General features: G+C 45.3%; 1 protein-coding gene across 1 annotated transcript in view; it reads left to right on the forward strand.

Moving 5' to 3' along the window:
- The first annotated feature begins 697 nt into the window (after positions 1-697).
- INPP5D (inositol polyphosphate-5-phosphatase D) overlaps positions 698-26,208 on the forward strand; it is a 55,478-nt gene continuing 29,967 nt past the window's right edge. Inside the window, 2 exon segments of the mRNA XM_050902899.1 lie at positions 698-831; positions 5,886-5,949. Of these exon segments, the coding sequence (XP_050758856.1) occupies positions 698-831; positions 5,886-5,949 (198 nt within the window).

Consider the following 26,208-nt stretch of genomic DNA (forward strand, 5'->3'; position numbering starts at 1 on the left):
GGATTTAGAGTAGGAAAGATCTTTGAATCCATCTCACAGTAGCTGACAGGGAGCTTTGGTCACAAATCCCCAGAGCAAATCAGCCTCTAAGTCTGCTTCTGTGCATGGCAACATGGAGGGGTAATTTTTTTTTCGGTTCTTTGAAGTCCCCTCCTCACACCTAGCAGGATGTGAGGACTAGAGAAGGCAGGAATGGGGCAGTCAGTGCTAAGTATCCTAATGCACAGTGTGCTTCTGATCAGTCTGAGATTTATTTATTCCTCATGGAGACCTGTAGTGGGTAGGACAGACAGGAAAAAGATGGAAACTCAAAGGGTCTGGCAAGAGATTGTAAATGGGACGGCAGGCCACCAAAGCCTGGGGGACTGAATCGGTGGGGGAGCAGAAGAGATCCCCAGCTGGAACTTTTTGATATGGAGTATTAGGACATGAAGGGGGAGGGAAAGGCAGGGAACATGGGCTTGCTATTCACTTCAGCTGCAGCATGAAGAGGGAGAGCGGGGGCTGCAGGAACATGTCACGCTCACTCTCTGAGCTGTTTGAGTTGAGGAAGTTGTCCGCGGCTGAGTTTCCTTTCCCTCTCTGTACTATTGAAACAGGAAGCTGGTGAGCTGAAGCTGCCTGATCGTTACACACAGACACACAGGCAGCTCTGGCAGCTCCTGTATTGGCATTCAGGTTTCCTCCAGCTCCAGCGATGGATCAGTGCTGGTACCACGGCAACATCACTCGCTCCAGAGCTGAAGACCTGCTCTCCAAAGTAGGCAAGGATGGCAGCTTCCTTGTGCGGGCCAGTGAGTCAATTGCTTCGGCATATGCACTCTGCGTGCTGTAAGTACAGCTTTCAACTTCGCGCTTCACGCGGACACTTTCGTCCCCGCTTGCGCAGGGTGTTACCCCCTGCACCCTCTCCAGCACAGAGGCAAACAGCCACTGTACCCACTGGGAAGGTGCAGCCCACGTGAGAGCATGGCTGGTTTCACCTGACTGGGCCACAGGGTAGGGAAGGGTTGGGAGCAGGGCCAGGCTGAACAAACCCATATTCTTTTACTGCTGTACTGCTCACGCTACTCTTGCCCCTGATTCAAAAGGAGACAATAATCAAAGATCCTGTGGCTGTGCTCTGAGAGAAAATAACCTCTTGACCTCTTTGAGCCTGTTAACAACTTGGGTCTGTATTTACATTTAACAGCCCAAGTACTGAGCTTGGTACCCTCCCAGGCACTTTTCTTGCTCTGGTTCAGTATGTGTTTGACTCACCTGCTTGTACAATGCCATATCCCATTCAGCAAAAGGCTTGAAATAGTTCCTGGAGCTGTGCATGATACACCCGGCACAGCGGTGATTCTACCTGCATCATTAATGTGGCTCACGGGGTAAATATTTCATGTGGGAAATAGGGAGAGGAGAGATGTGCTGGCAGCCCTGACACCTCCGTTCTGGGTTGGGGCTGGGGACCAGAGAGCAAGGCCTCCTGCCCTGGGTTTGTGAGGGGCAGGTGTTATTCCCGGAGGCAGAAGTGCAGGGGCAAGAGGAGATAGAAGTCAGTAGGTGAAGTCTGACACATTTGACTTTGCATTACAGAGAGATAAGACAGTTGCTCTCTGCTTAGGAGAGATCAAGAGAGCCTCTGTGGGACCATGTTCTGCCTGTCAGATCCTCTTTGCTGCCATCGTGCAGCAGATTAATAAAACTTATTCATCCTTACCCCACATTAAATTACAAGCAGGTTTCTCAGTGTAGTTTCTTTCTGAAAGTATATTTCTTGCAGTGGTAAAGGTGGTGCTGCTGTTTATAACTGGTCTAACTGCTTGTCTCTGAGGTCAGACTTCTGGTGACAACACAGTCTGCTGCAGAGGATTCATCTGCAGAAAAGCGTGGGGCTGGGTAACTGCCCTGTAAGCGTAGGTGTTGGACTGTCAGAGATCGGTGGCTGGGTAATGGGGGTGTTCACAAAGTGCAGAAAGCCTCTGTGCCTGCCTGTTAAGATGTTTGTAATAACATCGGGTAGAGTTTTATCTTTCTGGAGGGAGCAGAGAAAGAAGGGCAGCTGCAGATGAATAGCCAGGACAACCAGGAGGAAGGAGGGGCAATCATGTAGCATGGGCTGAGGGCCCAAGTTGCAAGTCAGGGAACATTTTACTAGAATAGACTGTTGCTTCCATTGAGTGTTTTTTAGTATGACCCCTTTGATTTTCCTTGTAACCAGTATGTACACAAAATATTTTTACGGAGTCATGGTGGGGATTCTAGAAAGGGAAGGTGCTGTAAAAATGTCTAACAACATGCATTTGCATAAGTTTTTCCACTGTAAATGTTTACGCAGCCAACTTTGAAAGCCTTTTGTGACTTGAGAGACATGGGATCAGGAAATAGAAACAATATCATGACCAGGATTTTCTGAACCGGGAGCCAAAGGTTATGTTCTTAAATCCACTTTGAGGTGGCTAACATGAATGGCTTGATTAAAGAAATGGGGAGTACCCAGCCTCGTAAGCCAAGAGCAGCCGGATCTGTGGTGCAAAGGGCTGGCGTTAATTACAGTCTGAGAAATTTCACAAAACCTCCTGTCAAAGTACCTAACAAGCTTTCAGCTTATGCTGGTTTGCAGTTATTTTGTGAAGAGAAAGGGTTAAAGGTGGTGAATAAGTCTTTCCCTCTGAATGTCATCTTGACAAAATGGGCAGCTTTGCTGAAGCTGAAAACTTCCTCAGAGATGTATCAGTTTCAGCTGTGTTATTGACTGGAAGGTGTGTGAAGTTTGAGATCTTCAGTTACTTCTGTTTAAAAAACAGAGAGGCTGGAGGCAAAGAATGAGAGGGGAATTGAAAGCCTGACTGTAAAAGGCGAGAATTCACAAAAAGAGAATTATGTTGAAAGTGAGAAAGTGTCAACTGTGTATAGATAAGGAAAACAAAAACCCATTAAATTTGCTCTGAAAAAGTGTCATATTCTGCAAAGCTCTAATATTTATTGGGCAGATCAGTCAAAATCCAGCAAAAGCACTTATTATTATTATTATATCATAGAATGAAAGAGTGATTTTCTTGAAGCACTGCTTTAGGAAAATAGGGTTTGTATAAATACAGACAAGTAAGGGAGGTGTATTTGCAGGGCCTTTTAAGAGTGCCTCCCCTCCTTTTCTGAAACTTAGAGCAGCAGCATTTAACTTACCAGAGAGCTGAAACAGTCAGCAAATGCAGAGGGAACGCTCCTCCCCCTGCACTGCTGTCCTCTGCTCTACTGGCCACACTGCCCCATAAAAGGCAAGAAGCAAAGCCATTTTCCTCCTCCTTTCTCTGTGCCTGGATCATTTGATCTGCCAGTTCATTGACAAGAAATGGGCTTTTTAACTTACCTGGAGGGGAATGCCTGGATCCTGAAATCAAAAAGAGCCTGCTTAGTGTTCACAGCCTGCTGCACCTGAACTGGTGTCATTCCTCCAGGGGATCTTCTGTTGGTGGTTCGTGTGTGAATGGCTGCAGGATTAACACTTCTAGAGATGACCCTCAAAGGCTAGCTGCAGCTTTGGGATCCCTCTCAGAGGACACTGCCTGTGAGATGCCATTTCCAACCCCCTGGGGGGACAGCCTCTCTCATGGTGCACTTAGCACCATGCCTAGCATGGCAGTCCTCTTTAGGATTTCCAGGCGCTCCCAATATGCACATCATCACCTGTGCATAAACACATGTACAGCAGGAGAAGACAGAGAAAATACAAGCCTTGCCCCCTTTCCTCCTCTGGTTGGTTGAGAGGACAGAGGGATGACATGGAGACATGTCATGTTTAAGCTGAGGCTGATGTTACATTTACCCCCCACATAGACAGCCTGAACAGTGGTTGAGCAATTCTGAACTCAACCCAGTTTTTAGGGAGGACCTGGAATGTGACAGTAATTGGGACCACATAACTTGACTGTCAGGATGCTGACGAGAGAAAGCCTAAGGGTAGGAATGGAGTAAGAGTCCCAGTCTTTTCCATCCACATGCACTAAATTAGGGGACTGCTAAAGAGGATTCCTACTTTTGATCCTAGGAAGTGCTTCTCCCTGCTCCTGTCTCACCCAACAGCCCTTCTTTCCTTGCTCTTCCACTGATCTTACCTGTCCTCTGCTTAAACCTCTTTACAAGTATTATGACAGCAGCCTCATAAGGCCTGTGTGATGGGGCACTTTCTGTGAAGGTAACAAAGAAGGTCCTCTTGTGATGCAAGAGCCATTGAGCTGGTTTGTTTATCAGTTTCATAATCTCCACACACATAAATTTTCTCTCATCAGCTGCATGAGCAGTTCTGCTTAGCCCTGTTTGCATATCAGCAGGAGGAAATGGTGTAAGAGAACTGCATTGACAGATAAAAACAAAACTCATACCCTTCCTTGGGGCATATCCTCATCTGGCGTTGATTGCCCTGGGCTTGGTGAAATTAGCAGTGTTCTGGCAATCCAAAGCAGTTGGGAATCATGTCTGTGACTTCCAACTCTGTACCAGATCCTCAGATGTGTGAATGAATAGGTGCTTGTGAAATGGTCTTACATTGCTTAGTGAAGTGGTACTGAGCTCTGGGAGCAGTTCTAATTCTTCTGTGTCCTTTGCATTAATGCCATCAAAAGATACAGGTTCATGTGGATACATGACAAAATCCTCCAAATACCCTGGAAAAACTCAGCTATGATTTATAAGTAATTTCTTTTCATTTCCAATTGCTCTTTGTCACTCTTTGTATAAGGCTGCCTAAAATCCTGGCGATCTCTCTCTCTCTCCTGCGTGGAGTGATTCTGAAAGACATATGATGAATAAACTCACAACATAGTTGTAAAAGAGATGAGGATGTTTTATTGATCTGCCTGATCTCCCCAGCTGGGGGACTGACCTCAGCCCCCATTTCATGATGATTCCACAGGTAATGCAGTGTTTCTGTTACAGCCAAGGAAGCTCTGAGAGTGGATTCTGTTTTTTCCTTTGAGAGGAAGGGGTTGAAACCAGCGTCGTTTGCTGGCTTAAAGCCATATTGTATGTTTTAACAGAGTGCTTTGCAGGTGACTTAAAAGATTTGATCAATCTCTTGTTCACTTGGGAGAAAGGTAAAAATATATTTTTTTTTTTAGTCAACACTTCTTGGGCAAGCTCCACAAAGCTCAGCAGCTGCTGAGGAAGGTCATGCTTCCCACATACCACGTTACAGCACTGCTCGGGCTTCCCTTGGGCTCTTGTGCATTAATGTGGCCCTCCACTGGGCAAAAGACTCCTCCATCCCCCCTTAAATAAGAATCTAATTGAATTTAGCTGGGACAAAATGTTCGTTATGGCTGATCTACAGATACACATGTACAGTATGCATCCGCACCAGGATAGCGAGATGGGTTTTCATTTAGGCTGTTGTTTAGGATTTGTGCATGAAAATGTGCCTAGCAATCAGCTGTCTTACTGGTGATTTAGCTGAAATCTATTATTTGTTTTTTTCCAATACAAGTCAGTGCACATACTAGTCCTTCAATTTACTCATTCATTGCTGATTTTGGCCCTGTGTCTTTTGGATTTCTGCTTTTTCATTCCTTCCTGAGACGCCCACTCTACTGACAGCTAGAGCCATTTGGTGTTTTCTTTCTTTCCGGCCAGAAGAAGAGTTGAATAACTCACTCTGAGGCTGATGCTGATATCGCTTTCTGCAGTGACATCTGCAAACATGTCTCAGTGACCAGGAACACTTCAGGTTTGTGTTAGTTCACAGACTCCAGGGAAAGAAATAAAGAGAAATGTTTAAAACCCTTGTGCATGAAGCCATCTATGTGTCTTGGGATCTTCCAATACCTTTTCTCACGGGGAGGGCACATGGTGCGATTCCCTTCTGAAGATGGTCTAACCATATCTCCTCTGATCTGTTCCAGGTTCCGGAATTGCGTTTATACCTACCGAATTCTGCCTGATAAAGAAAATAAGCTAATTGTCCAGGTAAGCCATGCTGTGTACCATTCGGTCCCACAAAGATGCACCTAAGACTGCTCATTGCTTTTTTCCAAAGTAGTTCTAACACCAAGAGAAAAAGGATATAAGGAGTTAAACTAATGCCCCCGGCCAGCACAGTGCTAGTCTCCAGTCCACTGCTATGGAGATTTTAGTCTCTGGTCCGCTGCTATGGCTGTCGGCACACTCTTTAACGTGTGCCTTCAATTCAGTGGCACTGCCATGTTTTACATACTGAGAACCTCAGCCCATGGAATACCTTTTACTCTGAAGCCAGCTTCTTATCAATACATCATGGATCTTTTCAATCCAAAATTGCAGCACAATTTACCTACACCCAGAGAATGTAAATTAAGTTGTGGTCTCAGGATCCAGAAAGTACCAGGATTGAGAGCAGGAGTTTCAGACCTTCTGTTTATTCCTATTCTGCTTTAGGATCCTGAACAAGCCACTTCCCCTTCCTGTACCACCTCTCAGCCCTTGTTTTCTCAATATAGATCATGAAACTTGGGGTGGGGAGGGAAGCATGGTCTCTTACAGCCCCAAGAAGTGGGCATGGATTTACTAGGAGGCAGTGGGGGCTGTAGCCTACCTATCCTCTTAGCACAGCCAGTGCTGCATGGGCATTCCCTGTAAAATGAAATGGAAATGCCCGTGCTACCCATGTACCCCAGTCTGCCCTGCTATTCAGAGTGGGTCTACATTTGTTGCTTCCCATTTCAGATGACAATTAGCTCCCCACACTAGAAATACAGATTTCTACCAACTCCATGTGCAGCTCACGTGCACCATATAACTTATGTATTTCCTGATGTGCTTTAGGGGCATCAGTTTTTCTTTGAGACCTGCACCAAAGAGGCAGCATATCCAAAACTAGAGTGATCAGGTTAGTGAGAACAGTTGAGTGCTGGCAGCTTGCTTTCAGCTCTGGGCTGTTAATAAGAATTGTGGATTGTGTGTCCTGGGTGCACACACTCAGCCTAGCTCCCTCAAGAGCCACTTTTGGGTGGCTCAGGCTCTGGCTGTTCTTAGGAGCCCCACTCAGACGCAGCTCTCCGCAAACACAGCTGTATTGCCACCAAGGCCAATTCCAGGTGCTCGGTGCTGTGCTCCAGAGGACTGTCTGCCTAAGGCCAGCCACCAGCATCAGCGCAGTGTCCCAGTTGGCCTCGCCAGCTACAGCTGGTTTCCCCAGAGCTGTTGAGATACCTCTGCCTTGCTTGCCACAGCCCTTCTGTTTCTGAGGAGGAACTGGCAGCAGGACACTGTGCCAGACTTGACCTGACGCGTTACTATGGCATGTCACCAAAGCTAATCCACCTTCCCAGAGCACTGGGCAATACTGTGCAGAGGAACCTGTGCAGGCTCTGCAGGCTGCGAGCGTAGGGCCAGCACTCAGCTGGAACAAATAACCTGTCATTCTGATCTGGCTCCACACAGTATGCTGCAGGCTGTTTGTAGTAATACTTGACTTTTCCCTACCATCTGATATATCTCAGCCTTATTGTCCTAAATAATGTGTTTTGGCATATTGTGCTGGTGTGATGATGTGTTGTGATGGTAAGACAGGTGTCCAGAAGGTGATACGGTGTTTATCATTATTTACAGTACCTAGAGCAGCTGCAGAGATCAGGGTCTCATTGTGCCAGATAGCTCACAAGTGAAGCACCCTAGGCAGGGAGAGTGTTGGGGAGACCTGGGGCCCAGGCAACGGGTACAACTGTTCAAGTCCCACAGCAGCTCTGTGGCAGAGCCAGGGTGGGAGCCTGGCACTGCTAATGGTGTCCTTGCTCTTTGCACTGGCACTGTGATGAGGAAGGGAACTTGTGGAACCCTAACTCTGAATGGGTTTGGGGTATGAGTTTGGCAGCTGCTTTGTCTTTTAGAAAACAAGCACAGAAATGATCATATGTTGGCTTTTCACCTGAGGGAGAGGAAGAAAGGCCAGAGGTTACCTGCAAAGGCAGCTACACAACCCCACACTTTGCCCTTACGTGCCCTGGATGGGCCTCGGCACCCTGGGCAAGCCCTGGCCCCCTCCTCGTATCTCAGCTGCCCTGCTGGCATGTCGTGTGAGTGATGCTGAACACGCAGCCTGGCCTGCAGCCTTTTCTAGAAGGGTACAGATGCCACAAGTTACAAGAGGGTTTGAAATCTGAGTTCAGAGCACTGTGCCTGTGCGCAGGCAGCTCTCCAGAGAGTGCTGGGCTGCAGGCTGCTCCCAGGACCCGGCAGCTAAGGTATGGTGCAGACTTGGCATGTAGTTCTGTACATTACAACCCGGGAAGATGCGAGTTACGTTTCCCAGTTTGTACTGCATCTGTAATTGTTTCTGCCATGACAAAGGGCCTGTTTTTGTGTACAACTATTCCAGTTGTCCACAGATCAGACCACTGCAGCCATAAGAAATCAGTATTTCTCTCTGCTGCAGCAATGGGCAGCTCTCATGCTGGATCAAGCAGCTCTCAAGCTCAAGCAGAAGGTGTGACTGATGTCTGTCATCTCAGGCTTTCCCCACCACACACACCTTCACCTCCTCACCTTCTAGTTCTCCGTAGAGAATTCTGCATGGTATTATTTACAAATAAATATGTCCTCTTCCTCTCTGGGGAGGGATTATTGGACTACTGCTGGATCCAGACAGTGTTATTAGGACTCCATGGGATCTTCTGAATGAAATCTTTTGAAATCTACTAGATCTGTTAAGCAAATATGATCTACTAGAAGTACACCCAAACCAATTTGTAAGATTCTCTTGGGATCTGTGTTGTGATTGTGAAGGATTTCTCTTGTTTATATGTTGTGGGATGCAGAGGGACTGTGGTGGAATACCTTTGTGTGCTGGGTTGCCAGGAGTTGTAGGTTGAATATCAGGAGTAGGCTAAAAAAAGTGTGGTGTTAACTCATGTTTTGAAGACACACCACCTCCCGTTTTGTGCTGCTTTATTCCAGTTCTGTGGGAGAGGCAGAAGAAGGGGGCTGGCTGCTTCTGGCAAGGGAGAGACGCAGTGAGAGTTGTAATTGAGGCTCAGAGCAAAACAGTCTCATGTTGTTGGCTGCTGTTGTTGGTACGTCGTTCCAGCTGGGCCAGACTTTTTTGGTTGCTTGTCTGTTGACTTTTGGATAAAACAAAAACTACTTCGTGTGTATTAAAAGATCAGATTTTTGAAAAGTATAGTTCTCCTGTGCAAGGCCATAAAAGCTGTTGAACAGGAAGGAGTTTTGACATTCAAAAAAATCCCATTGAAAAGGAAAGAGTCTACTAATCCTATGGAATTAGAACAGGTGTTAAATTAATACAGCAACCAGTAGATGCTTCTCATTTCTGGGTTTATTAAAAAAAAAAAAAAAGACATAGGAAAGATTCAATACTGAATCCTGAGATTAGCCTGTATTAGTTAACAACTATGAGCCCTGATCGTGCAGTGTGACCTTTTTTGCCTGCGCAGTGCTCCTTCCTGAAGCTAACAAAGTTGCCTTCCTGCCCAGATCTGGGCTGTTGTCTGTCAGGCATTTTTCATGATGACAGCAGGTTCAGAAGATGTGTAATATCACAGCTACCTATACAGCACTTGTGACATGGCAGCTCTCCCTCTGCCACTCTGTGGTGTTTTTTCACCTTTAAAGCTGCAAGTTGCTTCACATTTTTTTGAGTCTTAGAGAGTAGATTTCATTTTTCTTTTTTTTTAATTAGAGCCTGGTCCCACACTAGTGGAATGATACTCAGTGTCATTTTTTGCATGGTTAAATTAACTGGTCCAGTACAGGTGGCAGAAAGGGAGGTGCATATTTTTGCATTCAGAGATGCACATTTTTGCATTCAGGCTGAAGAAAAAAAATATTTGCATATGTCCTTCCAGCATTTTGTGGCGTGCTACGTGATCTGCCATTGGGTTTCTGCATCTGCAGCAGCTCTACAGCAGTTAGCATAGTCAGGAATCCCTCTTGCCTGCTATATCTGGAATCAAACTGGTATCCCCCCAAAACATACCAGGCCATTGTGGTTACAGTCATAGACTTTTTTCTTTAAACACAAATAGAAATTCTTTCCCTTCTTTTCTGGGACTGCTGCATTTTCTCCTTCCGTTACCTGAGACTTCAAAATACAGGCAAAGAAATCCGTGGCTTGGATGAATCAAACTTGCATCCTGCTGATGTAAACATATTTAAGGAAGGGGGGAGGAGTAAAAAAACCCCCTTGAAACACAGGATCTGTAACAGCGAGTAGAGATCTTTGTCCTTAGGCTGAGAACAATTAGTCATCAAGATATCTGCATTAGCCTGCAGACTCTCACTGTAGTAAAACACTGAGAACTGAGAAGCTGAGACAGGAAGAGAGCAAAAAACAGTTACACAGAGATCCAGGAGCAGGGGCACGAGGCTGGAAATCAACTGCTCCAGAGTTAGCTTAGCTGCTGCCTGCCTGTTGGGCAAGTCACAGCTGGGGTACTTAACTTTCTTCTCTGTAAAAACATACATGATTTTTTCCCTTGCTCAAATGGGGAGGCATAATTAATATGGAGTTGTTGAAAGTTTGGGGACTGAGTGTAATCATGTTTGTTCAAAGAGGGGCGGAGCAGCAAAGGAGTCCTCGGGAATCACAAGATCAAACTAAACACTAGGGACAAGCTAAAGCACTAAAACTGTCTTTCTAAGCCAGGCATCTGTGGCCGGTTCTTGCCATCCAGATTCACAGAAGATAAAACTCTCCTATGCTGTCACTTAAAGCATCTCATTTATACAACTAGCTGAGGTGTCAATAGGATCCTCATCACTGCGCAATCTGAATTCCTTGTGATCTTAGCATCTCCTCAATGAGGGGAGGTGCTCTTGTTCTCATTTTACGAACAGGGAACTCAGTCCCAGTCTGAGGATTGGGTTACCAAAAATAATTTTAAATAGCTGTCCCTTGCTGACCTTACCAGGATCAGAGGATGTGTGTGATACATCGATATTCATCCCCCCTCATTTTAGATGTGCAGTCGAAGCTGTCACGTGGTCAAAGCTGAGTTGTATCTCTGTAGTCAGCGGGGAAGAAACAGGTTTCTGATCTGGGTGGGCTAAACTGTCCTTGGCAGGTCCTGTCTCTGTTGCCTAAAGAGCCCGGAGAACCCTCTTAAACCGCCAGACTTGGCAGGCTCAGTCAGGTAAGGAGATTCCCATTACAGCTGACTCTTGTTCAGCGTGAGAAGGCGCTGAGGCCAAAAGCTGCTGTTGAAAAACTGTGGTACTGCCTTTGCCTAATGCTTTAGCCTGTATTGCCTTTATATACTGCAATTTTAAAAAGTCACTGTCAAGAGTATAACCTGCCTCATGAGTGAGGATGCTTGAAAGAGGTGGTGAGAAGGAAGAAGGCACTGGCGTTGGCTGGTGAGTGAATATGGATTGGTACAGGGTAGTGTGGTACCATCGCTAAATCTATGGAGTTTGATCTCTCTAGATTTCTGGTTCATCTCAAATAGGAGTTCACAGCTTGTATTATCTGATGGCTGTTTGGCAATCTAGCTGCAGTGCAATCAGTCATTTCTCAGTGGCAGCTAGATTGCATCTTCGTTTATGCTCATAGTCTATCAGATAACACTTCATAGGTTGTTTGCAGCATCAGGCACTTACCTTGTGCCACTCTGTGTGAAGGCTGGGGGGAGATATCCTGATGGACAGATGTCAACATGGCGCAAATGGGGCTGTCACCAAAGATGCCCTTGGTAAAAGCCACTGAGAGAGAGTCAACCTAGTAGTTACAGGAGCAGCTTTAGCTTGTTGCTAAAGGTGGAGTCTCCTTAAGAAACTGGGGCATCTGCAGAGCAGGCTTTTGGTAGCTCAGTGCCATGGACAGAATTTATAAGCGTGTGCTGTATCCTCCTGTGCTGTGTGGCACAGTCTGGCCTCTGAGTTTGAGGAAGGCGCAGCCTCTCAGTGCTTTCCTGTGGGCATGACCTGATGCTTGAGCTCAGGCACGTAACGTTCCCATCCTGCGACCCAGAACTTGAACCAGACACATTTGTCCGCCACCTCAGGGCTCAGGCCTTGCCCGACCACTGCTGCTTCCTTCTGGCAAGCGTGCTCTTTCCTTCTCCTTCTTGCCAACCTGTTTTTTTTTTTCTTGTATTACCCTTAAGTCTGCTCTCCCATTTGTGCCACTGGCTGAGCTCTTGCTTCAAGTTGTGTACCTGCCTTGAAATGTTGCAGGCTGCCAAAGATCGAGGCTCCAGCCACCCACAGTGGCTTGAGTAGTGTTTGTATCTTTTGGCTGCCCTGCAGGAGAGGGCAGAAATAGAGCTTGGCTTGAGCAGGAGTAGGAACTGCTTTACATTTTCAAGCAAACTGGAAAATTTAAAAAAATGCATTCAGGTGAAATGTTTCATTTTGATTTTGAGCTTTTCAGAAGTTATCACAGTGTTGCCAGGATGTTGAAGAAAAATGTTATATCAGATGGAAAAACTGGATCATCCTTTTGAAAAAGTCCAGATAAGCAATTTTGAACTTTTCACATACACCCCCTTTTTTTTTTTTTTTAATGAATGGGGGAGAGGGGGGTTGAATGAAGACCATGCCTTGTGTAGCACATGCTCCAACCCACTTCATTTTTTTTAATAAACTTTTTTTTTTTTCTTTGCTTTGAGCAAAACTGTTTGACCAGCTCCAGAGTTTGGCAATCTCTGTGGATTACCTTGTGAGAAGGAATCACGAAATGCTGCCGCCTTCTCATGCTGCGTAACAGACTGTATTACACTATGGAAAACATGAATATTTTTAAAGTTACTGCCTGTCTTTTTCTTTCCGCTTTACCTTCCCGGGCTGTCCTAGCAGCCCAGCTCCTTGACAGAAAGTAGTGGTGTGTGTGCATCTTCCTGCGCTGTGCTCCGTGGGTAAACGTGGGAGACATTAATTTTGCAGTTCTGGTGCCAGATCATCATTTCTGTGAGCATGAGCCCTGCTTGCATTCGTGCTGAAATTCACCATGGCTGCAAGGGCTTTTTAAAAATGACTTGTATTTATACTTACTACTTGTTGCAAAGGGAGGGCCTGACCCTATTTACTTGTAGGTTTTGCTGACTTCAGTGAAAATTATAGATGCCTTGGCAGCACTGTTTTACATTGAGTGATCGCCTAGCTTTTTTTTTTTTTTTTCTGGTAATTTTTTCTAGTCTGATACGAGGCTGTGTGCAACAGGAAACAAATGGTGCTATGTGAGCAGTTAGAAAGCAGGCCAGCAGCTGTGAATCACTGTATCAACTGACACTGAACTGTAGGTTACCAGTGTACTTGCAGCACTGGCTCCCAGAAGGCAGGAGAGTCGATAAATACTGTGTATAGGGTTTCCTGCTGAAACCCTCCCTCTCTGACACACTTCTAGAAACACATTTTGGGGGAAACATTTAGATTTGTACTCTGTCTGCATATGGGTTGGCTAAATATGCCAGAAAGACCAAAATCCTCTGTCCCGGGATGGGCAAGACATACAATGAGAGGGCTGCCTGTTCGCATCAGCCAGTCGGCAGGATTGCCCCTGCCTCTAGGCAGAATTTGTTCTGGCTTCTGTTTGAGTCCTACAGGGTGGAGCTTGGCGTAAAAGCTTCATCCGGCATGCTAACCTGCTCTCAGAGCACAGACGTACAGCTGCCCATCCTGCCAGCATGATCTGATAAGAGCGTGAGTTCAGGTCAGTTCCTGCATTCCTGGTGTCACTGCTGTTGTCACCAACGTCAGAGGCAGTGTCTGGCTGTGGCACATGCAGTACCAAGTCCTTTGTGAGCCCTTTGCAGAGAGATGCAAAGTTTTTGTCATTCGCTTTGATACTGCACTGTAATCCCAATTTGCTATGCTGCTCTGACACATGTGGCCAAGAAAAGATTTTCTATAGTAAGGATTTTGTGATTTGACTTTGATTTTGCGGATCTATCTATATCTGATCAAAACCCTTCTGCTAGGAAATTGTACTTGAGCTGGTTTCAGTGGGAGATAATGCAAAGCAAAATCCTTTGGGCGACGCTCACCCATTCACAACATTGCAGCCGCTTACAGCTTCTGTCAGACAGCTGTGTAAGGGTTTTGTACTTGCTCAAATTGATGTCAAAACCTCATAGTCTCCAGTGAGGACAGGGCAGGCACAGGCCTGCCCAAAATATCACTCGCAGGCTGCATGGAGACTGTAAGTCATCCATAGTCTGCTTGCAGCCGAGAGGCATCGGGCACCGTTGGCCTCCCACTGTGTTGAAAGGCAGGAGGAGACCAAGTGTCCCACCAAGGAGGATGCTTGGTGGGCTGGGAAACACCGGCTGGACAGCCATCCCCTCCAGGCAGGCGTACGCCGGCGGGCAGGGGTGCGTGTATTTGGGCTGGTGCATGCGATGCATGCCAGTGTTCCTAGGAGTTACAGGGGGACAATCAGCACCTGCATTGCTGCAAGGGAGGGGAAGGGACAGCAGCGTTGCACGAAGGACAGAGGGGCACAGGGGGCTTGGAGGGAGTGTTTCAGTAGGAAGCAGAGAGGGGGTCACCAAGGGGAAGGGAAAGCCAGGAAGTGCAGCCCAGTCTTAAGGTGAAACTGAGTGGTCCCAGCAAAGCTTTGGAGTTGGGGACCCCACTGAAGAGTCAAGAGCTCATCGGTGTGCAGAACCGCAGAGCCTCTGTGGGAAAGTGGGTTTTATGCATAACAGTAAATTTCAAGAAAAGTTAATGCTGAGAATGGAATTGATTTCACCTGAGTTAGTTACTATCACAGAAAACTTGCTGTGCTTGTGCTACTCCGTTGGCACTGAAGGGCTGAGGTATAATTAGGATGATTACTTTTCTTGGATAGAAACAAGGGACAAGTGGACAACCAGATAATACTTAGGAGCAAAGTCTTGAAACATGGTTAGGGAAACACATTTCTAGTATGCCCAAATACGTAATTTAATTATATTAAGCTTTATTTTATTACTGAAAATGGTAGATATTCCAATTTGAATATTTTTCAGTATAATTTAATGTTGATTTAAATCAGTTTGTAAAACTCTTTACAGTCTTTACATGTAGGACTGAAAATAATTTGCAGTCAGGGCTTAGCAAAATCTGTGTACTTCATGTTTCTGCAAACTATCCAAATCTGTTTATACAAGGAAAATGTTTTTTCCGCTGTGGCGTCTGAGGTAGGAATAAACATAATGCATTTCACAGGTTTTGAAAAACTGAAAGAAGCAGGATTTAATAAGAGAACTAGGTATTTCCTGAAACATGCACATTCCTTCTGCTGAATCTCTCGGTATACAAAATTCTTCATACAAACAAACCATATCCAGCTTTTGTCTAGTTTGAACCCTTCCAGAATGTTTCCAGTTTCCTGAAAATATAAAAAAAAAGTTCAGAGAAGATGACTTAAATCAGGTTAAAGTGGTATTATTATTTTGTATTTCAAGCTTCAAAAAATGAAATTAAATATTTGAAAGCTAATGCATGCCATGAAGTGAAATCCCTTTTTCTTTTATCTGGATGTGCTTTCAGATAAAATTTCACTCCATAGAGTGAAATGCCAAAGAATGTCATCAATTTCTCTTATAGTTTGCCTTCCAATAAATGTGTTATGTCATAAAGCCTTCATCACGCTGAAACAATTGAAAATTGCAAATAGGCAGTCCTCACTGGATGTACAAAAGCAACTTCCAGGCGCTGCAAAATACTTTAAGATTCAGAAGACAAAGATTAGGGCTGTTAAACAGTAACCAGTTTAACAATTACTGTTTCAGAAGAAGAATTGTTTCACCGTATTATCCTTTCGAAAGGCTTTGACCACCCACAACCACATACCCAGCAGCTCTTTCCTACCCCGCTGGATCTTTCAGTTCCCGCTACGAGAGCTCGAGTGCACAAACAATCGAGTTTGCTCTTGGCACAAAAGTGGGGCAGAGACTTTGGCTGGAGGACAGGAACGAGCGACTGGAAGGTGGTGGGAGCCTCAGCCTCCAACGGCACGGAAACTTTCTCCAGCAGCAAATACACTTTAGGAAGTTCTTGCTCTCCCCTCACCCCCCTGCAGACATTTGCATCCCAAATCAACCGTTTCTGTGGGCATGTTTTAAAGGAAGGGGTAGTAACCTCTGCTCATGGACTGAGGACTATAAGAAGGTTTTTTGTTTTGTTTTTTTTTTTAAATAGACTTTTCAAATTAGCTACAGTCCGTGCTTGAGAAGCCAAATGTGTAATCCTAATTGAGATGAGCACCTTGGGGACGCACACCTCAACATCTCCAGGACTAGCAAAATGAAAATTTTCCTGAAATTCTAAACCTTTTCTGGCAGATGAGAAAAAATAATTGAAAACTTACGCCATCAACATTATCAATGAGAAAATATTCTCGTTTTTCAGTAATTTGATGGATGTTAGCTTTAATATTATCAGTCACGTAGTGTTTAAACCATTTGATTGTCTCATCCTTTTTATATTTTGTATTTCCAAAGACTTCTGATGAAGCTTCATAACTAAATTTAAAATATTCAGGGAGACAGCAGAAGATTTTCCTTTCAGCTGTGTGGTAATGAAGCACTATGTTTTATTGCTTCTGTGCTTTGAGGCATGATGGGTCACAGAGAAAAGTACTCATTTTCAGGCAAGTCTTGAGTTGTTTTCTCAAAGAAAGAGAAGCTAATATACTGGTGGTGTTATATGAGGCTTTTTGTCCTGATCATTTAAGATAGGAATGAGTCTTGGAAAACATTGCTATTGAATTTGTTTACAATGAGTCTTATGGCAAACATCACCATCTGTACAAGATTGTTTCTGCACTTGTTACTGACAGGGTGATGGCCTTTCTTCTTTAGAGATGCATCTTGATTTGCTGATGAGATGTATCATTGCAGGCTGTGTCCCCCATGCAGAGATGTAACTCATCCGGCAGGTCACAAGTAATACTTAGGCTCCAGTTAGATCTTGCTCACTTGATGTGCTCTGCAGCCTTAGGGAATGGGACCAATAGACACTACGTGTGCTGCAGCTTTTTGCTGATATAAATATAAAATATAAAGATACAATCACCTTTAAATAACAACATGTTCAATTTAAAGTATTGTCCTGGTTGCACTTGTTCTGGGTAAATGAGGTCTGTTCCACCAATACTTTTCAAATTTACCTTTTGGGGGTTGAAGCTATTTCATGAAGTTTTAAAAGAAATTTAGAATCCTTTAGTTTTCAAATTGCTGCATAAATGCAAAGCACACAGGACTTCATTTCAAATGACAAAATTTTTTAGGGAAACGAAACATACTTTAGCAAAGATAGCTCAGATTCAGTCATTTCAGAGTCCCTCTGAGAGAATGAAGTCACAATGCAGCTTTCGGGTGTTCCCAGGTCTTTGCCCTGCTGCCTGACTTCTTTTGTCTTCAATTCGTAACTTCTGACAGAGTTTTCCATCTTGGTTCTCCTCTGAAAGTCTAAGTTGGTTCCCTTCTGTTCCATCCCAAGGCTCTACAGTTTTTCCAGTATTTTAAAAGATAACGCAGCACAGTTGGTTTCAGCAGACCCCATGGGCAAAGTATAGCAAAGCACTCTATGAGCTGGGGTTGCTCTGTGTTAGCAGGCTGTTAAGCCTGAATTAAAATTTCCAGATAACTCTGTATTAGACCTCATTGTCCAAAACTTGACAGGGATGTAGTGACCTGTGTTGTTTAAAAGTCTTAGTATAAAGTATTCTTTGTGATCGAACGTGGTAGAACCCACGTGCAGCAAGCACTGGTTGTTCACAGAGGCACTAGGTAGCCTTTCCAGAAGTTTGTCTTCATTGTATGCCACGTCCCTGTACATGCGAAACCAGAAACCTTGCGTTGGGTCCAATTGTAGGGGGCAAAGTTTAACAAAAAATTTGTAACACCACATCTGCTATTTTTATTCCAGAGGTGCAGTTCAGGGGAGAACATAAAAGGAGAGGGTTTGAAGGATGTTTTTTGTTTGGTTTTAGTTTTGTGGTTAGTTTTGTTAAATGACGGTGCTTCTTCAGGCTGGATTCTGTATCTGTTTAATTAGCAGGTATGGCTTGGTGCTTACTTCTAATTGAGTAAGGGTTTATCTTACTCATGCAGTAAATGAATGAAATAAGGGACAGTCCCTTGAAAGAAAGGACAAGTGGTCACCCTTAGTGTCACAAAAATAGAAAACAGTTACTGTAGCTTAAAGCCTGAGAAATTTTGCAGGCTGAAGACAGGAAATTGTAACACTAAGGTGCTCACCCTTATCTGTGCATTGCTTATGGTTTTTAATTGTGCAATCCCAGAAAGTTATGACGTATAATGTGGTGAATGCAGCTATTCTACATGCACCTTCTGCCTGCATTGCTTTGCTTCAGCAGTGTATCTTCAATAAGTGTAACTTCTTTAATCTTACCTTTTCTCTTTTCCACTGGATATTTTATGTAATTCATGCATATTTAGTGCTTGGTGTCTGTTGAAACTGGGATTCATTCAGCGCAGAAGATAATAGGGAAAGCAGAGAGCTGATTATGGATCCTCCACTGTCTGCCTGCACAGGTCAGAGGAAACCCCCAGAAATGTAGTGTAGGACCGATCTGAGCCAAGGGGTCCTGCCCTGCTGTGCAGGCAGAGCCATTGTAGGCACGCCTTCACCTGTCTCGGGGAAAAGTTCTTTCTCGTAGGACTTCAAAACCCACACACTGTTGCCTGGGGATGTATTTATTGCCTTCTATAGAGGGGAAAAGCTGAAGGGCGCTTGGGAATTTCCACCAAGAAGCAAGTATCTGTGACCTGCAATAGTTTCCCCAGCTCAGTTACTGTCAGCAGTGAGCGCTGACAAAATCAGAACGATGACCTCCACAAACTGCCTTCAGAAATGATGACAATGTTACATTTGCTGCCTTCGTTGCCTCGCTAGCTCTTGAGGACCTGTGTTTTCAAGCTTGTCTTGGTAATCGCTAGAGCTAGATACTTTATGAAGAAATGAAAATGGAAATTTTCATTTGACTTCAACTGCTGAAGCTTTTCAGTGGAAAACCAAAAAGCACAAGGCTTGTGACAAAATTACAAAAGTTGTTAGAAGTACCGTACTCCAAAACTTTTATTTAAATTCTACCCACACACTACAGAAGTGCTAAAAAAATTGCATCAGATCCCCATGGATCTGCAGTCCTTGCTCATTCATCACCAACTCATCTGACTTGCACCCTGTAGCTAAATTTAATACCAGTCCCTCATGTTCTGTCATGGAACCGTACTGTTGTTTGCTTGTTGTTGATGTAAATCTTATTTATTATAACACAGAGACATGCTGAAAGGGTTGGTTGCTCAGGAGGTTTCTCTTGGTGTTGTGAGTTGGATCATTATATGCTGTGTTGGTAAAATCTTTTTTGATGGCTAGAGTTTGAACGGTTTATTTAGTGTGAGGGACTACCTCAAGTACGTGGTGTTCGTGCTTTCTATAATTGTTTGGTGTTCTAACTGGCTTCTGTCTAACTATATTAGTTAGATATTTGGCAATTAACATACTTTTTATGTGAATCGTGGAGTGCCGGAGCAGAGTGGAATGGGGTCCTTAAGCAGGATCTGAGTACATTATTTTCATGACCTGTGTCTTTATCTTGTGTGGGAGAATGCTGGTTCAAAAGACTTCTGTAGAAGTTCTGGAAGGTAAAGGATGTCTAATATGTTATTCTTTAGGATATAGAATTTTAACAAGGAACTTGAGATAAAAATTTGGCAGCCAGCTATACTCTGCTGAGAACTCCTTTCGATATTCCTTCTCTTCAACAGACTCTCTTAATTTGCAAATGTCCCAGTTCTGCCATGGGAGCACTTCCTACCTGTGAACATGACCAATCTTCAGGCTGCCAGAACGAAGCCTGAGTGGGATCACATAGAGAACTCTTGCAGGGCCAGAAGAGATCAGAAGTGGCAGACATGACAGTCAGGATCTTTTTAAGATTAACTCAAACTGGGCTCGCGTTCCACACACAGAACGTGTTAAGCATTTGAAACTGAGCATGAACAAAATGCATTGTGCTTCCCAAGTTTTTTCTGTGACATTGCAGATAGGAAAAAGTGAGATGGCCATTTTGGCCAAAATTGGATCAGGAGGGAGTTCAGGTTTTAATCTAGATTTGCACTGTACCAGACAATTTGGAAGTGAAGTCATGATGTGCCCTGCTGCCCATATAGCAATGGAGGCAAGAACGCTTATTTGCACCTGATTGACTTGTTTCCAGCTAGCAGCAATAGGATTCATATTTCATGCACATATTGCAAGCAAGGAAGGAAGTGCTGAACTTTAACAAATGTTCTGCGCACACTAGTGTAAGAGTGAAAATTGTTTAGCATTCCCATTTTTTGTACGTCTAATAAGAAAGGAATTGTGATGCAGTGCCAGTAACTCATATACAGTGTCTCTTAAATCAGTATTATGCTTAAAGAAATGGAGCTTGTGGTAGAGGCAGTATGTAATGGTATCCTTTAGTTGCATTTGAGGAACAGAAGGAATTTTATAGGATTGACAACACAGTAATTTTCTTTATTTTTTCCTCTTTTAACTTAGGGTTTTTTTGTTTGGATGTCTGATTTTTCAGCCAGGAACACAAGCTAGAAGTAATACATACTTAGTTGTTGTTAAATTGCAAGTCCTTGTTTCCTTCCATGAATAATCTCTTTGATTTCCATGATTTTCACCCAAAGTCTTAAATGTAAAAGGCCGCTGTAGCAAAAGTGACATGAATAAGCAAACTTGAGCATCAGGACCAAACCGTATGCAGAATGAGACAAGAAAGCCTTCATCATCTCTCATCTCAGAGGAGACAGGGACTATTCACCTTCCATTCTCTCCAACATCATTCAAGTTATATAATTTACAGCTGCACTTACACTGTGCCATTCTCCCAAAAATTCATATGATTTTTTCCAGGTGAGGAGGCGCTGCTCCGGCCACCCACCGGCATCCTCTGCCCAGGTTCACTGGATTCCTCCCCTTGCCTCTTCTCTTGTGCTCAGTTCCCCTGCCGGAGACCTTCTCGCTGAGCTTTACCCAGCATCCGAACTCCCCTGCCAGCTTGCAGATTCCCATCATTTATTAAAGTCCATTCCCTTAGCGACCCTCTGGGTCACAGGATCCCCCTTTTCCTCAGCCACGCACTTGCTCCTCTCCCTTCGTTCTCCTAATCAGCCCCATTTCTTCCCAGCCCCGGCTGTTGCATTCAAAATAGAGTACGTTTCTGGGTGGCTTGTATTTTGGGAAGTAGCTGTTTCTCCCAGCTGTGATTCCTGTCTATGATCCCATTCCTGTGAAATGCTCCTGAAATTTCTTAGCACAAGATTTGATCTAAAAATAAGAAATGTTTTCTAACAAAACAAAACACAACCAGGTTGCTTTAAAATGCTTTAAAAAAATAATTTACCAGGAATTTCTTAGCTCTTAGGTTAGCTCTTTAGTGAAATATAAAAGCTTGCCTACATGACAGCCAAAAGTAAATTTAAAAATGCCACCTAGACTTCCTAGCTAACAAGACAGTCTTGAAGACAACTTTTTTCCAAACCAGGAAGCCTAAGAATTTTTTTTTCAAATCTAAAAGGAAAAAAGTTCCTGCCAGCCTTTCGCACCAAAGTAGAGGTGACCTGATTTTCAGCTTCCGTTTAAGCTGGTGGGTATTGCAAGAATTTTATAACTTTGAAAACTTATTGACTCTTACTGAAATGCCTATATATGGGTTTAAATACCTGTTTTAAGGCACTCTGGTTAGAAAAGATTGGCCTTAAGCAATATAACCAGATGACCAGTTTCCTAGTTCCTCCTTGCGCCTTGGCTCAGGAAAGGAAAACACTTCCTCTTCCTTCTGAGGGCCCCAGACTTCCTGTGCCATCTATTTATACAATTGTTGTAATGAACCCCAAATTAACCACTTCCTTGCCTGTCTTAGTGTTGGCTTTACGTCTTTTAAATCTCTTCTCACTTTATGTCTTTATACTCCACTTGTAACTTCTCTTAAAGGTGTGTGCAGAGCTGCTTCTCAGCAAACCCATATTTGGAGTACCTTTGCCAAGGTGTTCTGTTGGCCAGATGGCATTCCTTGGAAATAAGGAGGAAGAGGAGACTTAGGTTGGGCCCTGTTGGCCTTCTTACACCAGATGCAAAGGAGGATTAGATGATCTCAGCCATACAAAAACCTGTTGAAAAGTTTAGGTGGATGAATTTGGAAAGGGGATCACAAGATTTAACCAAAGACCAGTGATTAAAGGCTTTAGTCATACCTGTTTTCATTAAATGAAGAGCCCAGAAGCCTATTCAGCATGAAGGCAGGAACAAGTTGTAGCTAGTTGTGTTAAACCATTGTACAGTGTGTGTACAGAAGATGGAAGGGAAATTGATAACTGGAAGGACCTGCAGAATTGAGGGTAGTTTCTGGAGGACAGGAGACACCAAGACATCCTGTGGAAAAGGAGGTTTCCAGCCAAAAGGGCTGGAGTGAGAAGGACATGTGGAAGATCTGAGAGTCCGTGGTTTGGGATGTGGTTGAAATGGCTGGGCTGGCCATGACAAGCATGGGAGTGTTCAGTTTTACCCGTCGTCTTCAAGGATATAGCAGGATCTGGACAAAGAGGCAGCAGGCAGATTTGCAGAGGGCTTCCTGCAGTCACAGAATTAGGGGCGGCAGGAGGCCTCGCAAGGCATCTGAGCCCAGCGTTTGCCCTGTTTTCAGGCTGAGGGAGGATTAGGTGCTCGCTAGCCAGCTGTGAGGAATGCCTGGGTACTCTGCACTGTGATGCTTCCAGAGACGTGGACACACACTCTCCCTGTGTAGCCTGACTTCACTCTCTCTGCCTGGCGAGGTTCCCTGGGATCTAATCTGAACCTCCTCTGCTGCAGAGCAAGCCAGCCACATCTGCTGTCCTTGGGGGACTTGCAGCACAGCTGGTCGCCATCTTCTTTATAAGAGAATTTAAAACTTGTAAGACTGCTGCTGTGATCTCTCCAGGCTGTTCCTTTGCCAGACTGTACCAGTCCCTTTCTTCTGAGCTTTACTTATAAATCACATTTTCCAACTCTTAAGCCATCCTCGTAATTTTTCCTTGGGACTCTCTATGGTATTTTTACACGTTCCTTAAAAAGTGGTGCCCCAAGCTGGACACAGCAGTCCAGCTAAGGTCTTACGGCACCAAGTACAGCAGAAGAGTTTCGTCTTGCATCTCACATGACACTCCCATTAATACATGTTAGAAAGACAGGCTTTTTCTGATGCTGTTTCCCACTGTAAAATTGCTATGCAGTCTCTGATTCGCTATTATCCAGATTCCTTTGTGCAATTCTGCTATTTTATGGGCTGTTCCCTGTATTGCGTATGTTCACTAGATGTTTCTGTAAGTTATGGCTGTCATCAGCACAAAGCTGAGGTACTGGCGGTGATGCTGGAGGAGTCGCCCATGGAAGGAGAGCCTGCCCTCCATGCTACTCCCGTGTCCTGTGAGCTGTGTGAGCACATTTCTGGGGATGTGGTGTGTTGCCATGGAGATGACAGTTGCCATCCATGTTTCTAATGACTTGAAACAGTTCACTTCACAATTAAAACAAGATCTATCCTGTGATAACCCCGAGGAAATAGTTACTTACTAAATGAAGGCGGGGGGGCGGGAAGTGGATTTCATTGTTGCGCTCTGCTCCCGTGGCTCCAGCTTGCTCTGCGCTGCCCTGTCCTGCTCGGTTTTCTTTGCAGCACCCCGTTCCGCGTCTGCTCCCTGTCTCAAAAACCAGAGCAAGTTTGCGTAAAGTTTAGGCTCTCTTTTGCCTCTCTCCTGTCATCCAATGTGGTTGCCTCGAGGACATTTATTCAGAGTGCACCATCAGTCCAGTTTTTGCTAATGTGCTCTGCAACCAGATGCGGACCGACTCAATGCCAGTATTTTACTATCCACCACTGCTTTTCCTTCCCAACCTATAAACCTTTGCCACAAGTTCAAGTGTGAAGAAAACATATGTCCCAGCTACATGCTGCTTTCCTTGCTTGCTGGCAGTGAAAATTGTTTGACCAGCCTTCAGGTAGGTCATCTAGCAACCTGAACGCTAGCTGCAACATTACTGAACCAGGTTTTCTGTGTTAAACTGATGCTACGCAGGCGTCATACCTGCAGTCCTGGGCACTGCTGGGCTGGGAACACACCACAGCCTGGGGGATGGTCCTATTGCCCTGCGGCTGGTAGCAAAGTTACGGGCTGTTGGATTTGGAGGGGCTCACACGGCACTCGTCACCAGTGGTATGCAAGCGCCTTGCAGTTGTGTGTCGAACAACGTGACTAACGTCTGTCACGCAGGCTTTATTCTCATCCTTTCCCTAAGGGGAGAAGCAAGTGCAGTGAGGTCTTGCTTTTACTGTTCTCTTTCCCAATTCAAACACCATATAGTTTTTGTTGTGCCTCTGTGCAGAGGGAGGCAGCACAAAGCAGCATGCCGTGCTCTCTCGGGGGGAGTGGGGATATTTGGGGGGTGCCTTGAAGCGAGAGGAGCTCATTTCGTAGTGCAGGCAAACAGGCAGAGAGGGTTGTTGGGCACTGCTTTGTGCTGGAGGGGCACAGCCCTTCCCGCACGCTTCCTCTGTTGAGGTCCTTGCAAATAATAACAATTATAATACAAAAGAAAATGAGTGAGAATAATCCAGCGATCTTTGCTTTCACTCTCGTGATGGCAAAGCTGATGTGTAGCGAGGCGGTGCCGCCGCTGTGGCTTTCGTGGCGCGGGGGAGGGCCCTCGAGTTCCCCCGCTGTGAGCGGGCGCTGCGCAGGTTTGAGGCTCCCCCATCCTTCCCTCTGTGCTTGGCCACGGCTGGTTGGAGCTCCCAGCCCCACCAGTTCCCCATTTCCTTATTGCAGCTCTCGCTGTCTCTGTGCAGGTGCTCGGGACACATGTTTAGCTCCCTGCTGAATTCTGTCTTAACATATGAAAGTGCCGTCCTTTATTTTTACTGTGTGCTGTGGGGAGTTGGTCCTTTTTATCCTGAATGGGCTTGGGGAACGTGGGCTGTCGGACGAGCTGGCACCGCTGGGATGGAGACTGCCTCTCTTTGGGAATGAGTGGCTGGATTTGGGTGCGTGCAAAGCCCAGCTCCTTGACGTGGCCACAAATACCAGTTATCCTTGAGAGAGGAGATGGTGGGGTTCATCAAGAAAGGTGGCTGGAGGTGGGTGGTGGGCTGGCTGCCTGGCCAGCCAGCCAAGCTACCAGGGTAGAAGGCGTGCATCCAGCTAGCCTGCATGTGAGCCAGGGCTTATGGCCACTCTGGGGAATTTGAGCTGGCCCACAGGCTTCAGTCCACTCTTGAAATGCGGTGCAATGAATTAGAGGAAGGAGGCCTGTTACAAAATGCTGCTTCATCTGGTTACCACAGAGACCAGCACGGTTTCAGAGACTGAACTATCCTTGGCAGCAAAAAGTGCTAATTCAGCCTTTCCTCCCACTTACATCAAGGCTCCATTTGGCCTGAAAAGAGCGGTGCAGGGCAATCCATCTTCTTGCAGGCACCCTGGGAGAGCAGGAGCTGAGAGGCAAAACAAGGCTGAGAAGACAGTGTTTGGGCACTGGGGGTGGGAGGGATGCTGTGTGGGGGCAGGATGGGGAGCTACGGGGACACAGTCATCAGTCAGGGGGTTCTGGGGAAGCGGGCAGACAGCGAGGTCTTTGAAAGTGAAGTAGGAGTGTGAAGATGACTTTGGAAAGAGGAGGAGCAGGGTAGGCTGCAGTAATTCAAGAGGTGGGAAAAAGCACTGATGGCAAAGCTTTCCTCCTGCAAAGATGCAGTTGGCACACCCTGACCATCCTGTTTACCCTCAATGTGTTTTAGGGTCTGAGCGTGCACTCTGATGGGGCTGATGCCTTTTTGCAGGTGCCCTTTGGGGTAGCTGCGGGCAAAGCAAACCATCACAAACCTCGTCTCTCATGACCTCCAGCCCAGGTGGTGGGCAGAAGGCAGTCCAGGCAGATTAAATCCAGAGGATGAACACTGCCGTGGGCTGGGCGCAAAGGCTGAGTGTGCTGCCATCCTGCAGCAGTGCTGCTAACAGTGCGCTCTGGGCTGCCAGGGGGGACTGCTGATCACAGCTCCATAAATAATCACAAAAACAGGGATTTCGGAGCAGAGGAAGGTACTGCAGGGAATATGAACAGAGAAACATGGAAGCAACTGGCTCAACTATTCCAGGTCTGTCCCAGTGCAGCACTGTGAGTTCAGGATCCTTTCATATAATGGATTAGAGCGGTGTGCTTTTTTTCCTTGACAGTTTTCCCTGATTCCCAGCC

Source organism: Gymnogyps californianus, chromosome 10 (genome assembly GCF_018139145.2).
Source record: "Gymnogyps californianus isolate 813 chromosome 10, ASM1813914v2, whole genome shotgun sequence".
NCBI classification, from domain to species: domain Eukaryota; kingdom Metazoa; phylum Chordata; class Aves; order Accipitriformes; family Cathartidae; genus Gymnogyps; species Gymnogyps californianus.